Consider the following 15,409-nt stretch of genomic DNA (forward strand, 5'->3'; position numbering starts at 1 on the left):
CCGGAGGCTTCTCGTACCTCGTACAGGCGCGGTGTTCCATGTCGTCGTATCCGGAATGGAGGAAGCTACGAACCGAGACGGCGATAACACTAGCGAAGTTCATCTACGAGGATATACTCTGCCGGTGGGGGGCGGTGTCGGAAATCGTCACGGACAACGGCACGGCGTTCCTTGCGGCAATGAAGGAGTTAGAGAAGCGGTACGGGATCAGGCACATCAAGATCTCACCGTATAACTCGAGGGCGAACGGGATAGTAGAGAGGAGACATACCGATGTCCGCGAAGCGGCCATGAAAATCTGCGGAGGGAACGAGGCGAAATGGCCGTCGGTCATCGATGCAGTGTTCTGGGCGGAGCGAGTGTCGATACAGAAGAGTACCGGGATGTCGCCGTATCGGATCGTGCACGGCGTGGAACCGCTCCTTCCATTCGACCTAGCTGAAGCTACGTACCTAGTGCCGCTTCCGGAGGAAGAAATGTCGACTCGCGACCTCTTGGCCATGAAGGCGCAGCAACTACTCAAGCGGAGGGAAGATCTGGACGCCATACACGCTAAAGTGCTGGCCGGAAGGTATAAGTCGGTCCGGGAGTTCATCAAGCGGAACGAACATGTCATAAAGGACTACGATCACAAGCGTGGAGACCTCGTGCTAGTACGGAATTCTCAGATCGAAACCGAACATAACCGCAAAGCGAAGCGACGATACTCGGGGCCGATGGTAGTCGTACGAAGAACAGAAGGGGGAGCGTACATCCTGGCCGAACTAGATGGGAGTGTGTCCCGGCACCGCTATGCTGCATTCAGAGTCATTCCGTACCGCGGAAGGAGCAGGTCGTCAGTACGACTCGAGGAGGTAGAGGAGTGGGAGGAGTACTTACCAGATGAGAACGAACATTACGGAGACCGGTTCGACGGGGAGGACGGGGAAGTGGACGGGGATGAAGAATGAAGCCTCGGACGGAAGAAAGGGGAAGGAGGAGGGAGGAGAAGTAGAATCCGAGGAGGGAACGAGGGGAGGAAGGAAGGGAAGGGTTAGTTGGGACCGAGCCCAAAGTCGAAATGCACGCCAGGAGGCCCTCCGCGCCCGCGACCGCGGGAATGGTGGTTACGCCGAGATCGACCACGGGAAGGAGCGGGTTCGGAACGAGGGTTCGGAGCGGACGACCCCGACGAACGTCCTAGGATCTGGAGGATGGAGTGCATGGAGCGTTCAACGGTGGCAAGGGAGTCTACGACGGCGGGGTCGGAGGCGGTGCGAGACAGGTCCTGCATGATGGAGGAAACCCGGGCCAGGTCTTCGGTGAGGGTGTCAACACGAATCAGCATGAAAGCGAAGTTGTCGTTGGCCTCACGACTCGAGCGCGCGAAGCACGATCCACGAAGTGCGCGAACTCCGACAAATGTTCGATCCGTTCGGAAAGGGCTGCTGTGGTACGATGCATCTCGGAGGGGGACGGGCATGGGCCAGGCATGATCGCGGTAAGGGCATTGACACTGTGTCGGAGGGAGGTCAACTCGCTAGCCTGCGACGTTGCTCGGGCTTCGAGGACATCGACCCTATCCTGCATGGGTATCACGACCGGGGGAAGGACACCGACGGGTGCGGAGGGGGCACAGATCCCGGGGGGATGAGCATCGGCGGAGGAGCAGTGGGTGCACGACGACAGCGGGGTTTCCTCAGCGGTGGACGGAGCAGACTGGAGGAAGGCGGCTGTTAGCTTCACCAAGGATGCACCGGAGGGGAACTCACCATCAGGTCCTTGTGGACGTCGGCGGGGAATCAGCAAGTGCAGGGACCCTTAATTTATATGCGGATGGGCGGCATATCGATGGCAAGCACGAGGCACGACCCCGGAGGGTGCATAAACGCGCGGGCCTGCAGGATCAAGAAACCAGCTAACCGAAGCACGCGCGGAGGGGGCAACAAAAGCAGGGATGGCATATTCACGGCCTATCTAGGATCTATCGTACACGCGCGGAGGAGACTGTCTGGAAACACACACCGAGTACTTACTGGGGCGCAGGGGATGAGGCGTGCATTCCCCGTATCGAGGTAACGAGATTGAAAACCTCTCCTTCCTCTTCGTCCTCTCCGGGCCCGCCGCTACCCCCGTCTTCTTCGTCCTCGTCGTCTGGCGGTTCGAACCGGAAGTCGGCTGGGTCGGAAGGAGTCCTCGATGGCGGCCGATCGCGTAGCGAACTCGCATGGACAGCGAGGTGCTGGGCATGCGTCGCGCTAGAAGCCAGGGCAGCTGAGCGGAGGCGGACACTCGGAGGGGCGGTGGGAACGGGTATGGCGAGTGCGCTCGGGGCGGCGGAGGACGGAGTCACGCCTTCTCCGGAGCGAGGGAATGCCTGTAGCAGGTCCGAAGGAGTACCCGCGACAGGAGGGTCGGGACGGAACGAAGCCGAGTACAGCAAGGCGTCGTCCCGGGTCTGGGAAGGGTGAGGACCGACGTACCGAAGCCTTAAGGACCGGACGGCTAGGCGTGAAGTCAGTGGCCAGATCACGGAGGGGCGTGGTGGTGAAACAGGGTGACTCACGGGTGTGGCGGATACTGCACCTCGTCTTCTTCTTCGCACAGTATACACACGCGTGGTCGGGGTTGCCGTCGACTCGGCAGAGCCCACGAGGAGACAGTGCGGCGCATCTCTCGCACGGCGTCTGTGGTGCATACACGAACAATCCGTACCGGGAGCGCGAGGCTTCGGAGGCACCGGAGGGGAGTGGTGGCGCAGGATCGGTGTAAACCGTCGACGCTGTGGGAACGGTGGCGGCGGGCACGGTCGGGCGCGGAGGCACGGGGGGGCCTGAGGGCCTCGGAACTACGGAGGGGGCCGCCGGGGCACTCGCGAGCGAGGGGATGGACGATGCAACTGGGCGAGACGTGCCAGGGCGGGGGCGAGGCGGTACGAAGATGCGGTTGCCGTGCGCGTCAGTCGTGGCGGGGGGACCAGAGGACGGGCGGGTCGTGCGGGGTCGACGAGGAGGAGACGGGGGCGGATCATCAGGTCCGGAAGAGTACTCGACGGAGGGGGAGCGGCCTCCGACGGATGGGGAGTGAGCCAAGGAGGGGGAAGAAGCGGCGTAGAACTGAGTTAGCTCGTCGTCGGAGAGTCCCCTTGCTGGGCTGGCGATCCCGGAGGACTGGTCGGAGGGAGTGTGAGGGACGAAGGCCAAGGGATCGATCGTGCCATCAGGACGAAACGGAGCGTACGAAGATGGGGGGGCGACCAGAGGGAATGGAATGTGCGCGTTCGGAGGCACAGCTCGGAAGAAGGCGCGAGCAGGGGGACAAGCCAAAGGAGAAGGGGGCCTATCGTCTGGCGGCTGGCGACCAGAGAGAAGGGGCGTAAAGGGGAGATAAGGGAAAGGAGGTCGGAGGGGGACAGCGAGAGGGATTCGCGAGGAACCCCAGATGATGAAACGCCCAGTGTCATGTACCTCGGGGTACACCCGGAAGTCCGCGATGAGACGTCGTATCTCGAGTTGTACCAGCTCGGGGGCGAGGTGTTGGCACCTCCCGACGTTGAAGGCGTTGCGACGGGTGCGGGCGATCACTTCCTCGTACTGGGGAGGGAGCGGCGTCGGAGGGTACCCGAACTGCATCGCGATGACGAGGTTCGCGACGAAGGCGTTCTAGGCGAAGGGGGCAGAGTTAAGGCGCGGAACGAACCGCGGAGGGGGGGGAAAGGCCGGGACGTACCAGGTGGAACACGGCGGTCCGAGCCCAAGCCATCCAACGCGCGAGCACCGCGAGCTCAGGGAGCCAAAGAGAAGGGACGCCGCCAGGGGGAATCACGATGAAAACTTCGTTGGCGACGTCCTCGCTGAAGGACCCGTGGAGCCGTGATAACACCTGCGAGACGTCCAGAGCGGTCTGAACGTCTAGCTCGCGCTCGAAGTTGAACGTGGCCTGGGACATGGCGAGGGGTCGGAGGAGGAAGGAGCAGGCGCAAAGGGGGATCGAGTGCAGCGAGTGGAAAGAGACCGGAGGGGGCGAGGGCACGAAGATCGCTCAGGCGCCGGCTGTGAGTAGCAGCGGGAGGCGACGGAAGGAAGCTCGACTGGGAAGGTGGCCATCCGGACCGATCAGCCATCGGGATGCCGCGCAATAGCCCCGGAAGGAACGACTGACCGGGGACGGTCAGTATTTTTAGGTCGGGGTAGGGGCCTAGGCCCAGATCGGAGCAATCAGGCAAGGGCGTCACGACGAGGCCGTCGCATGGCAAGCAACACGGGCACGACACACGCGGAAAGAGAGAATGGCAATGCGTTAACTCGAATATTCTAATACAGAACGAGGGGCATACGCGTCGGATTGTACAAGCAACACACCGGTACCGGACACTTACGGCGAGCTCGCCTCCCAGGAGCGTACCTGACCTACCAAACCAGCGACCTCCTCTTCATCGTCGTCCAGCTCGTCGCGCTCGTCCTCGCTCTCGACTTCGTGCTCGTCGCTCACAGACGGGGTCGCGGAGGGTGACATGGGCGGGCGAGAACGGCGCGCCGACCGGGAACGATCAGCCAACTGCGCGGCGTGAGTCGCACCGGAGGCAAGCGCGGCGGAGCGCATGGCCACGTTCGGAGGGACGGAGGGTGCGGGAGTACTACGCGGGCTGTCGAAGAACAGCGGTGTCGATTTCCGCGGCAACACCGACGACGAAGGACCGGCCCCGCTTGAAGACGACGGGTTCGCCGCCCTAGAAGACGACGGGAAAGCCCCGAGTAAGTCGGCGGGTGCGTTTGCGACCGGCGGGTCGGGAAGGAACTGGAGGGAACCGGCTACCGAGTGCCTGGTCTGCAAGGGGTGGGGGCCGATATATCGAAGCCCGAGCCGCGCTGTAGCTAAAAGGAGAAGGAAGTCGTCAGAAGGAAAAGACGGGACGAGTACCGGAAGGGAAAGACTTACGGACACCTCGGAGCGAACAGCCCACCTTGGCTTTCACGCACCCAGCGCATGAGTGCTGCGAGTGGCCATCCACGCGACACACTCCCGGAGGCCTCTGCGCAGCGCACCTGCTGCAAGCCTGGCTAGGGGCGTATACGAACAAGCCGTAGCGAGTTCGAGACGCGGCCGTCTGACCGGAGGGGGCCGGGGGCACTGGATCGGAGGAACCTGCAGCCGGACCGGAGGAGGCAGCAGGACCGGAGGGACGTGACGAGGAGGCAGCAACCGCGGCGGAGGGACCCGGGGTCGAAGCGCTAGGGGCAACGGCAGGGGGTGGCTGAGAGACCCCGTACAACCGCAGCCCAGGAGCTTGGATGATGGGCGCGGGGCGAGAGCTGGCGGGGGGTGCACGAGAAGCCGCCGCTGGGGCCCGAGGGACAGAGTCGACGAGGCCCGTAGTGGGGACGATAGGACCTGGGGCGGATGGCGCGGGCAAGGATCGCGAAGGGGCGAGGCGCGGAGCAGCCGACGGAGGGCCAGTAGGCGACGGCTGGGGGGCGACCACCGAACCAGCGGAGGGAACGGGCGGGACGGGGTCGAGGAGGCCGGTGTCACGAACGAAATGGTCGGGGCTGGACGGTGTACGCACCGAAGGACCGGGAGAGGATTGTGCGGGCGGAGGAGGAAGCTGTGAGGCGTGCCGAGGGGAGAAGCTGCCGTCCAGCCGGAACGGCCCAGGAGGAAAGAAAGGGGGGACGAAGACTCCTTCCGGGGGCTGAGCTGCGGGGCTCAGGGCGGCGGAGGGAAGGGACATGGTGGCCAGGTTCGGGGTCGCCGCCTCTCCGCGCAGAGTAGCCCGCCGGTACTCCTCCAATGGTCGGGGCACGAAACGACGAGGTGGTGCATTTCGGTCAAACACGACGGGATAAAAGGGGAAAGGAGGGAAGGGAGGGAGGAGAGGGACGGCGAGAGGGAACGACAACTGGTTCGACCCCCAGACAACGTACCGGCCATTAGGATGAATCTGTGCCGGGCGGCGAAGGTCGGCCTCCAGGTTGGCAAGGAGGGGTCGGAGGGCGGCGGGGACACGATCATTTCCGGAGAGGTGGTACATCGACATCGAAAGCCGGACAAGAACGGGCTGGATGTCGAACTCGGCCGGGGGATGGTGGAACTGCACCGCTAGATGGTGGTTCGCGATATAGCCATACTGAACGGAGGGAAGGAGGTCAATGGGGGGGAGGCTAGCCACGGGAAGGGACGTACGAAGTCTATCACGAGGGCGCGGGCCCACGACGCCCAGCGATACACCGTGTTGGTATCGGGAAACTGGGGCGGGCGGATTTGTATCTCCTCGGCCGTATACACCTCGAACGCGGAGACGAGGCGGACGAGGACGGCGGAGAGGTCCGCGGCAGCAGCGGCGTCGAGGTACGGAGGGGCGGACATGGGTGGGTGACGGGACGGAGGGGAGAGAGGCACAGCAATGAGAAGATAAGGGAGGACGGAGGGAGGCCAAGGCACGAGGATCGAACAGACGCTGACCAGGGGCGGCCGAGGAGCGGTGGCTACAGGCAGCGGGAAGGAACATCGCGTTAGCGCCGGCCAGGAATAGCAACGGAAGGGGCGGGACGGATGCGAGAATCAAGGGACGTTCATGCCAGGAGAAGAGCGGGAAGGGGACTGACCGGGGACGGTCAGTATCCGAGGTCTGGGCAGGTGTGGGCGGTGCCCACGGGCTGAGGCCGGAACCGCCGGAAGATGGAGAGTCAGAGAGGCCGGGAACGTTAGCTGGGGAGACAAGCATCGGGCCGCGGCAATAGGCCACGACGGGACATCTTACGAAGTCATTCGAGCGCGTCACAAGTCAGATCTATTTAACTCCGCAAGCCGTTACATGCCAGGACGTACGGGTACCGGGGCGAACAAACCGGACGGAGGAAGATGCTACTCGTAAGGGTTCAGTCACGGATTAATTCCAACGGGGGAGGGATGTCTCGCGCGTCACATATGTCCTCTAGACGGCCCGAGATGGAGACTACTTCGCGCATCACAGACAGCTGGTCGATCCGGGCCTCAGCCAGGCCGCGGTGGAGGTGGCCGAGTTCGAGGCGGAGGACCTCTAAGGAACGGTCCGTTGCGGCGAGGACGCGGTCCCAGTTGTCGGTCGAACCGCGGAGGGAGGAGAGGCGGAGGGGAGGATCGTTATACGACGGAGGAGGAGGAGGTCGGGCTTCTTCCGCGGTGGCTTGCTCCCTCTGAAGCTGGTCCGGGGACCAGGGGATGGTCGCGTATAGGAGCGGCGCCTCGTTCTGCTCAGAGCGGAGGTTGAGGAACACGCGGTCCAGGTGCTCGATAAGCTCGCAGACCTCGGGGATACCGGACGGAAGGGGGACGCGGGCGTCGCCGTGAGCGGTCGCTAGGGCATACGACTCGAAGAGCATTCGCTGGGGCAATGCAGACGGGTCAGGAGGGATGAGGAGAGCGACGGGGCGGACGAACCACGAGCCAGCGGGCACCATGAGCCCACGCAAGCCAGGCAGTGGCGTGCTCCACGTCGAACCGGGGCTCGAACGTCCCTTCGTACCGGAGAACATCGACAAGACGGAGGTAGCGAGCGGAGTGCGACGAGGTGGTGGGGTTCGGGGGCTGCGCCATCGGTATAGGAACGAAGGCGTGAGTGGGGAGAGAAGGGAGGGAGGGGGCAGACCCGGAGGGAAGGAGGGCGGGGCACGTGAGCTCGGCTGAAGGAGGATAAGTAGCGAGGCGGAGGGAGCGGGGGAGGACACGTAGGACCCACTCTCGGACGCGGACTAGGACTCGGACTCGGAGGCTCTCGACTCGGGCAGACGGCTCGGAAGGAACTCTCTATATTTCGCTCTCGTATAGACTTGTCTTCTCGACGATACACTCGTCGCATACACCTAATATCACTACCCTTCCTTGACTAAAAGTCTACCCTTCCTCCTTACCCTGTACGGAGGGAGCCGAACTCAACAGCACACACCGTCTAGGGCATCGGTAGCTTCCCTCCGTACCACTCTAAACTCCTCCGGTAGGGTCGTAGCCACCGGCCGCACCTTCCGCGCTACCTTCTTGTATGCCAGCGCGTGAATCACGTCGTCGACCTCCACCCGGAACGTCTCTTCCATCTCCCCTTCGCATCCCGGATCGTCGAACTCTTCGTCACACCCATGGGCCTCATACCGAGCAACATCTTCGTGTTTCAAGCTGCTACGCGTCTCGAGTGCTGTACATGACTGGGTATATGACGGTTCGTCCGACGATCCTGGCTTCCTTTCCTGCTTGGCGACGTAAAAGCTCTCCTCGCTTCCACCATCTCCGTCGTCCCATGCATATAGTGACCAAAGGCATACCAGATCGTCTCCGCTCGCTGCGCTTACATCCTCGACGACTAAAAACCCTCTTCGCCACCGTCTGACTCTTCCTTCTTCACGGGAACTCGCACGGGTTCTGCCTTCTTAAGCACCTTCCGAGAACCTCGCTCAAATGTTGGCACCATGATACGCCGGCTGGTCTTCGGGTCCGTCAGGATCACCTCCTGATTACCATTGGGGAAGTCGCGAGTCTCACAGCTCGTCGCCGCGAAGAACGGACGACCGAGGAGTACCTCGAACGGCGCCGCGTCAACGATCTGTGCGTTGAGGATCACCTCTAGATCCGCTCCGAAGGTAAAACGCAACCCGATTGCTTTCCCGACCGTCCTGACCTTCGCCTCGTTGGCGGTCTCCATAATGACACGATCATCCGGGCGCAGGGAACCTCCGAGTCGCGTCCAAACATCCTTCCGGACGATCACCATTTGCGCGCCGGTATCGAGGACGCACTCGATGTTCTCCACCCCGTTGATCTTGGGCTTCACAGTGCGCAGGCGGAGGGAATCCCAGCATTCGAAGTCGAGTTCCGTGCCATCTACCAACAGGGCTGTCTCCACGGGCTCTGCCTCGCTCCAGACCTCGGCCAGGTTCGCCGACAAGGGGACACGGTACGTGCGGCTCTTCTCGGTCATGGCGCGACGGAAGTCGGTGCTAACCTCTCCGATCTCCCTCCAGGCCGGCAACGCTCCTCCGTCAAGCATACGGTCGACCAGCTCTTCTGCCTTCTTCCCGGAGTCCTTGTCGCCACTAAGCTTCGTGGTGTACTTGTACTGTGGTTCCCCCTTCGTCCCCTTCGTTCCGGAGCCTACTTCCTTCCCTCCGGCCGCTGGACTACTACCGGACTTCGCTGGCACACCAGGAGGTTTCCCACTAGGCCCTTTCAGCGCAGGCGGGAGCGGCTTTCCGGGACTCTTGCCCTTCGTCGGCTCCTCGAACGTCACTTTCTTTCCCCCGCTCCGCGTTCGCGCTGCTTCAGCAATCAAGGCCTCAGCCTTCGCTTCCAGCTCTCTAGCTCGATCCTCGGGGTCCGTGCCTTCTTCTTCGCACGCTTCATACGCGTATCCTTCCACCAACTCGATCAAGTTCGCGCTCTCGACCTCCTCGACGATCTCAACAATATTCGCTGCCAGGTGCGGAGGAGCGTCCCGTTGTGCCCCGTCCGGCTGCGCATTCTGAGGCGCGGTGCCTCCTCCTCCTCCCGCTCCAGCCCCAAACATCGCGTGCCAGTTATCCACCCGTTCGCGCATGAGGTTTCCCGGCAGGTTCCTCGACACGTAATCACCGCTCGGAAGTCTCACACGACGGTCTGAATCCAGGGCAATCTTTCCCATCCGTTCGTAGTTTCGCACCTCGGGGCACTCGCGGAAGAAGTGTCCCTGCTGACCGCAGAAGTTGCACGTACTCGGGGCGTACCCTCCTCCTCCTCCTCCTCCTCCCCCGTACGCTCCGGCACCGCCATAGCCTGGTCCCGCCGTCGCCCCTGGGTTCCCGTACCCTCCACCTCGCCCCATTCCTCCGCCCGCTCCAGCTCCGAAGTTGCCGTAACCATTGGGCGCGCCTCCATAGGTAGCTGGGTACGCGTTAAACGTCGGACGAAATGGAACCCTGGCCGGTAATGCTCCCCCTCCTCCCTGATTCCCGCCGCCAAGGTACGCCAGCAACGCGCGAGCAATCTCGTCAGCTGAGCTCTCCGCCTTGACGGTGGTCGCGGTACCCTTCGTCGCCGAACTCCCCCCACCTGTGGTAGTGACTCCTCCGCCGCCCCCATACCCCACGGGTGATAGAGCAGTCTGGGCGGCCGCGTGCAGCTGCGCGAGGTCGAAACCTCTCGAAGGGTCGACTTCCTTGTACATGATCTCGACGCGGCGCTTAACGCGCTCCGCGTCCATGGGCGGGAACCCTTCCAGGAAGCAGTCGCTGACCTGTATCTTCGAGACTAGGCTCTGTGCTAACAGGAACTTCGCCACCGGAAGGAACTTCCGATAGTACTCGGCTTCTGCTCCCCTGGTTGACGTGGCCGCATAGAGTGATTCCCTTGCAATAGCTTTGAGGTCGTCGACCATATACTTGGACTGGCCGTCAGCGCCGGGGTACAGCCCCATGACCGCCGTGCAGTATTCATCGAAAGTCGTGTCGGCCTCCACCGCGACCGTACCCCAGATCTCGTCATCCTCGGGTTTGATATAACGCTTCGCGTACTTTATTTTCTCGGCGTCGTTGACGACGCCTACCAGCGTGAACAGGTCCGCGAGCTCCTCGAAGTAGCGCCCTAGAGCACGCGGAGTCCCATCGAACTTTGGTGCGTGACGCTCCGTGCGCAGGGGCATCCGACTTCCTTGCGTTGCCATACTCGGTGCGGGCGAGGGTGATACGGACGAAAGAGTTAGAGATGAGACTGTAGAAGGCGTTGGGGAATCGGAGGTAGGAACAGACAATGGGAATAACGACGGCGAGGAGCCAACCGGAGACTGTGGGAGAGGAATGAAGGCGGGATGAATCGGTATAGGTATAGGGCTGGGGTCCGAGTTACGCCGAGGACGTCGGCGGACGAGGGATCCGGCGGTATAGATGACACGGAAGTGAGAGGAGAGTTGCTGCCGACCGGAGTTCTTCCTTCCGGGAAGATGTAGAACGGGTTATCGCTATCGCTGTCGTCGTGGTGAACGCCCGGAATGTCGTCGAGGGCTGGAGCCGCTAACGAAATGTTGCCCGGGGTGTCAGGGGAGTGCTGCGCTACCGCTAACTCCTGGAGAAGGTTACGAGACGGTGTTCGCAGACGCGGTGGCGACTGGTTACGAAGTCCGGAGGGAAGAGTCTTCGCACGTAGACGAGTTAGAGGAGGCAGGATGTATGGTTGTTACGCGTAAGCGTCGATGAGATCCAACAAATAAAACCCCTCGCGGTGGGCTCCAGTTGTGTAGGTTGCGAGTCTCCCAGGGCCGTATGAGGTGGCAGGGAGCAGGGGTCGATAGTCGGTAGAAACGACGGGTTTCGTTGTCGGACGATGTCGACGTAACTATTAGCAGTCACGGAAGGAAGGGGGAAGGGAAATGGTTAGGCTACGCTGCCCGGTGTTCGTTCCGCTGAACGATGGAACCGCTGTTCCCGCAAAGACACGCAAATACGCAGAGTTCGCTGTACGCCCGCTCGCCGCTGTCGCCGCAGATCCGCAAGAGAGACAGAGAGATTTATACGCCGCTAAGAAAAACAGAACTGTCCTGGTTCGCAGGAGTTGCCTCTAACCGTCCGCTCTCGAAGTGGTGGTGGTAAGTAAGTCCCCCTCCCTGCGCCAGCACACCATGTCCTTCCCCTCCCCAACTTCCCACGCCCTCCGACCTTCCCGACTCTCCCCGTTCTCTCCCCTACTCCCCCTTCCTCCCGGTTGGCCAGTGAGACCCCAGGCCTCCTTCCCTCACCGCCTCCGCCCAACATGTCCCTCCCTGGTCAATCCCCATACGTCGCACGCTTCTACCGTCTCCTCGAGCTCCTCCGACACGAACGCGACTTGGAACCCCGTCTCCTCCCCCACGATCCGACTGCCTGGCTGGCCTGGGCCCATGGAAGTCGCTGGCTGTTGGTGTGTCCTTCTCCTAGGATTCGTCGTGTCCCGCGCTGACTGTACTCCAGCGCATGCTGTTCGAGTCCCGTAGCATCGCCGTAGCCTCCGGGGATATCTCTCTCCCTTCCGTCCACCAGACCCCGTCCGTGCACGCCCTGATAGTGTACCTCGACACCGTCTTCGCAACCCTTCCTTCCGAGCATGCTTCGCCTCTCCCCGAGCCATACCCCGTCATCGCCTGGTCGCCTAACCGTGTCCTCGCCGAGCAGAGCATTGCTGAAGAAGGCGCTCCGCTCCCTGCCATTTCCTATCGCAACAGTCCGCTCGCTCTATCGAACCAGCGCGCTTCTTCCGTCGGATGGGACGTCATCACCGACCAACTGGACGCTCTGAGTGATGCTCAGTGTTCGACCACCGACGCCCTTGACCAGCTCGATGGTGGGCTAGCCGCGCTCTCCGCCGCGGTCCAAGGTATTCAAGACCAGCTGTCACACGGGCTGTACCTTCCGGACGATTATTCCGGAATTCCTCGTCGTTTAGTCTTCGCGACGTCTAGGGGTTCGATGGCTCTCAATCCCCGCCCCATGGGCTTCACGCGTAGCGTTGCCGATGCTGCTGCTGACCGAGAGGCCGGAGGGTCCGGAAGGAACGGGGACGGAGGGAACGTTCGCAACGCAAGTCCTTCGCTCAACTGACCCCATGTAGTCGTCCGTAGCACCTTCGGTAACCGTATACTTGGCTTAGTTGGAATGTATTTGGCCCATTCATGTCGCGCTCCCCAAGTCCGTACTTCTCGGAGATGCCTTGCGCCGTATTGCCGTCCCATTTCCCGCCCTGACGCGTTCGTATATTGTCGATTCCGTGCGTAGACCATGGGCCATGCCCACAGCGCAGATGAGAAAGATGCGGTATGCTCGTCAGAAACAGGATGAAATGCCTTACTGATACCTGCCTTAGGAATATTATACGCCAGTTGAGGATACAGCCCGGCGACCGTGTGCTAGAGATAGGTATGTATCTCCATTTGACTTAGCTGTCCAATGTGCTCATGACCATGACTACATAGGAACGGGCTGGGGCGCACTGGCCATACTCATGGCGCAGACTGTCGACTGTACTATCGATACAATCACCTTGTCGACGGAGCAAGCTGAGTTGGCCACCCGACGCGTCGCTGATGCCGGACTTGCCGACCGCGTCAAGGTGCATTACATGGACTTCCGGGAGTGCAGGAACAAGCCTGATTGGGCCGGAGCGTTCGACAAGTTCTTCAGTATCGAAATGATAGACAACCTTAGCAAGGACTTCATTGCCGAGTTTTGGAGCGTGGTCGACTGGGCACTCAAGCCCAGGACTGCCATCGGAGTGGTTCAGGTAATCTCTATGCCTGAGGCGAGTGCGTACTACCTGTCGCCAATCCGCACTGTCACTTTCGCCTAACTGGAACTAGGGATCCCGGCGTATGACAAGGCTAGGGCCGATTTCATTCAGAAATGGGTGAGTGCGACTCAGTCCATGACCTCGCTTTGGCTCTATACTCACTTGACCATAGAGTGCGTTGATTGTGCCTCGGCGCGTGCTTGGGTACTGACACGTTGCAGTTTTTCCGGGATGCTACATTCCAAGTCTATGTTTCTTGCTCGAGACTATGAACAGCGGCACGCAGGGCCGTCTCACAGTCGACTCTGTACATAACATTGGGCCGCACTATGCCAGAACGCTCCGAGAATGGAAGCGGAAGTTCCTTTCGAACTGGCCTGGTCTTATCGCTAAGGAGCTCGCGGTTCAGTACGAGCTGGATGACGCCGAACTGGAGATCTTCAAGAGAAAATGGATCTGTGAGTTTCCCCGACCCCCTGACTCGAACTCGTTCACTCACTGACCTACGACTTCACCATCGATCAGATTACTTGTGAGCAAATAACTACGTGCTGGAGAGTCGTTGTTTTGCTGACTGTCTCTCGGCCTAGCGACTACTGCGAAGCGGGATTCGCGACTCGCAGTCTCGGAGACCACGTGATTACATTCACGCGTGAAGGTTACGCCGACTTCGGTTGTGACTTTGATAGTCATTTCTAACTGTTGACTCCATGGCCGATTGACCGAGTACTGTAGCACTGGTTTTGTAACAGCATACATATACATTGTGATGATGATGAGATCGGTACAGGTCAACCGTGCTAATGTTGATCTCCGTGTACTCGACATCAGTCGAAGTTCGTATCTGTCTGAACGCTCATCGACGAATGCCATACAGACGGTGGTCAATACTGACTACAGCATGGAACGGGCACCATCGACAATGAAACCAACACGCTTCCAGTACGAGAGCCATCGACCTACATCGCCCTCAGATAAACATCCTAAATGATCGCCTGCGAGGATCGCAGACACCTGTACAGCTATCTCAACACCGACTTCCGGTTGCCCCAGAGCCATCCGTCCAGATCGGCCCATGTCCGCTAGGGCTCGGAAGAACGGTATGAGCTTCAGCGGACGTAACCTATGGGCTTTAGTTGTACCGCTTTGAGCTGCGACCGTCGCAGCAGCGTCAAGCTTTTCCAACCAGATGTCGAAGGGCACTAGAGTGGTGCGTAGCTTGGAGCATACCACGCTTGAGATGACGTTCCATGGGGTGTGATGTGGGTTAGCCAGATGTATGGTCGACGTCGGGCTAGATGCCCCACACATTTCGATGAGGGCCGTCGCAGCGGTCTCGAATGTCATCCAGTCGACACCCTGAGCCACAATGCATTAGCCTCAGGATTCTGATTTGAAGAGGATGGTGTGTAGACTCGCCCTCTCATCGGAAGGGAAATACCCTAGATCGTTTGCACATCGGACCATGATCGGGAACCACTCGTGCGTCGACCATGCACCGCTCCGACCTCCGCATAATTGACCAACGCGAATGACCAGTGGATCCAGTCTTGTCCGTAGAGCGGCGGTATATAGCAGTTGCTCTGAGACCCATTTGGCCTCCGCATAGCCAATAGGCATCACGTATTTCAAGCCAATCGGAGTCTCAGGGATGATCCCGACATACGGGGCATCTGACATCGTTCAACCGTCAGCCTAGATGTTGCGCGAGGAATATATCCTGCATATTTACATACTCTGTACGACCGCCAAAGAACTCGTGAACACCAACCGGGGCGGAGTGTTGAAGGGTGAAGTGATCGCGAAGTCAATCAAATTTCGTAGTCCCTGAATGACAGGTTCGTACGCAGACAGCGGCGACACGAAGTCAACAGGCCAAGCTGACGCAAGGATTGAGCGATGAGCCTTCTCGTTGGAAGTGAGAAGATGAATATTATGTACCGTTATGAACGATGTGCGTCACTGACTGCCGTAGCTGCGGGGAAGTTCATTGTGTGGACTACTCAAGTTGAAATGAGACGTACCTCCGTAAACTGTTCAACAGACAGGCCCCAGTGTGGTTGTGATAGATCTCCAGCCAGCAGAACAAGCTTCGCGGAGGCAAGGATCCTTGGTCCTTCGAGTCCGCGATCCTTCAGCGCCGTGCATTGCCGCTCCCTGAGTTCTCGGGTGGAGG

The 15,409-nt window shown here is 60.5% G+C and overlaps 4 protein-coding genes across 4 annotated transcripts; 2 read left to right on the plus strand and 2 right to left on the minus strand.

The window, feature by feature from the left end:
- Positions 1–1,956: 1,956 nt before the first annotated feature.
- Positions 1,957–6,345, minus strand: C8Q71DRAFT_846234 (uncharacterized protein; the record flags this gene model as incomplete). Its single annotated transcript, XM_047926634.1, has 8 exons — positions 1,957–1,990; positions 2,016–2,437; positions 2,463–3,149; positions 3,447–3,641; positions 3,709–3,918; positions 4,393–4,853; positions 4,918–6,106; positions 6,163–6,345. The coding sequence occupies 8 exons, from the start codon at positions 6,343–6,345 to the stop codon at positions 1,957–1,959; spliced, it is 3,381 nt and encodes a 1,126-aa protein (XP_047782481.1).
- Positions 6,346–8,311: 1,966 nt separating this feature from the next.
- On the minus strand, positions 8,312–10,621 carry C8Q71DRAFT_701993 (uncharacterized protein; the record flags this gene model as incomplete). The annotated part of the gene is made up of 2 exons (XM_047920219.1): positions 8,312–9,708; positions 9,841–10,621. 2 exons carry the CDS (start codon positions 10,619–10,621, stop codon positions 8,312–8,314), a joined length of 2,178 nt encoding a protein of 725 aa, XP_047782482.1.
- A 1,074-nt stretch (positions 10,622–11,695) lies between these two features.
- On the plus strand, positions 11,696–12,623 carry C8Q71DRAFT_742728 (uncharacterized protein). Its single transcript, XM_047922863.1, has 2 exons — positions 11,696–11,871; positions 11,922–12,623. Exons 1-2 carry the CDS (start codon positions 11,725–11,727, stop codon positions 12,546–12,548), a joined length of 774 nt encoding a protein of 257 aa, XP_047782483.1. The 5' UTR covers positions 11,696–11,724; the 3' UTR covers positions 12,549–12,623.
- A 109-nt stretch (positions 12,624–12,732) lies between these two features.
- On the plus strand, positions 12,733–13,932 carry C8Q71DRAFT_854879 (S-adenosyl-L-methionine-dependent methyltransferase; the record flags this gene model as incomplete). Its single annotated transcript, XM_047927120.1, has 7 exons — positions 12,733–12,761; positions 12,811–12,863; positions 12,920–13,249; positions 13,304–13,406; positions 13,480–13,691; positions 13,759–13,765; positions 13,824–13,932. The coding sequence occupies 7 exons, from the start codon at positions 12,733–12,735 to the stop codon at positions 13,930–13,932; spliced, it is 843 nt and encodes a 280-aa protein (XP_047782484.1).
- Between the last annotated feature and the right edge of the window lie 1,477 nt (positions 13,933–15,409).

The sequence above is a fragment of the Rhodofomes roseus genome (assembly GCF_022264815.1).
Source record: "Rhodofomes roseus strain CIRM-BRFM 1785 chromosome Unknown C8Q71scaffold_4, whole genome shotgun sequence".
NCBI classification, from domain to species: domain Eukaryota; kingdom Fungi; phylum Basidiomycota; class Agaricomycetes; order Polyporales; family Fomitopsidaceae; genus Rhodofomes; species Rhodofomes roseus.

Coding starts and splice junctions, on each gene's coding strand:
- C8Q71DRAFT_742728 (XM_047922863.1), top strand. CDS start 11,725: ATGTCCCTCCCTGGTCAATCCCCATACGTCGCACGCTTCTACCGTCTC. Junction 11,872..11,921: donor ATGGAAGTCGCTGGCTGTTG/GTGTGTCCTTCT, acceptor ACTGTACTCCAG/CGCATGCTGTTCGAGTCCCG.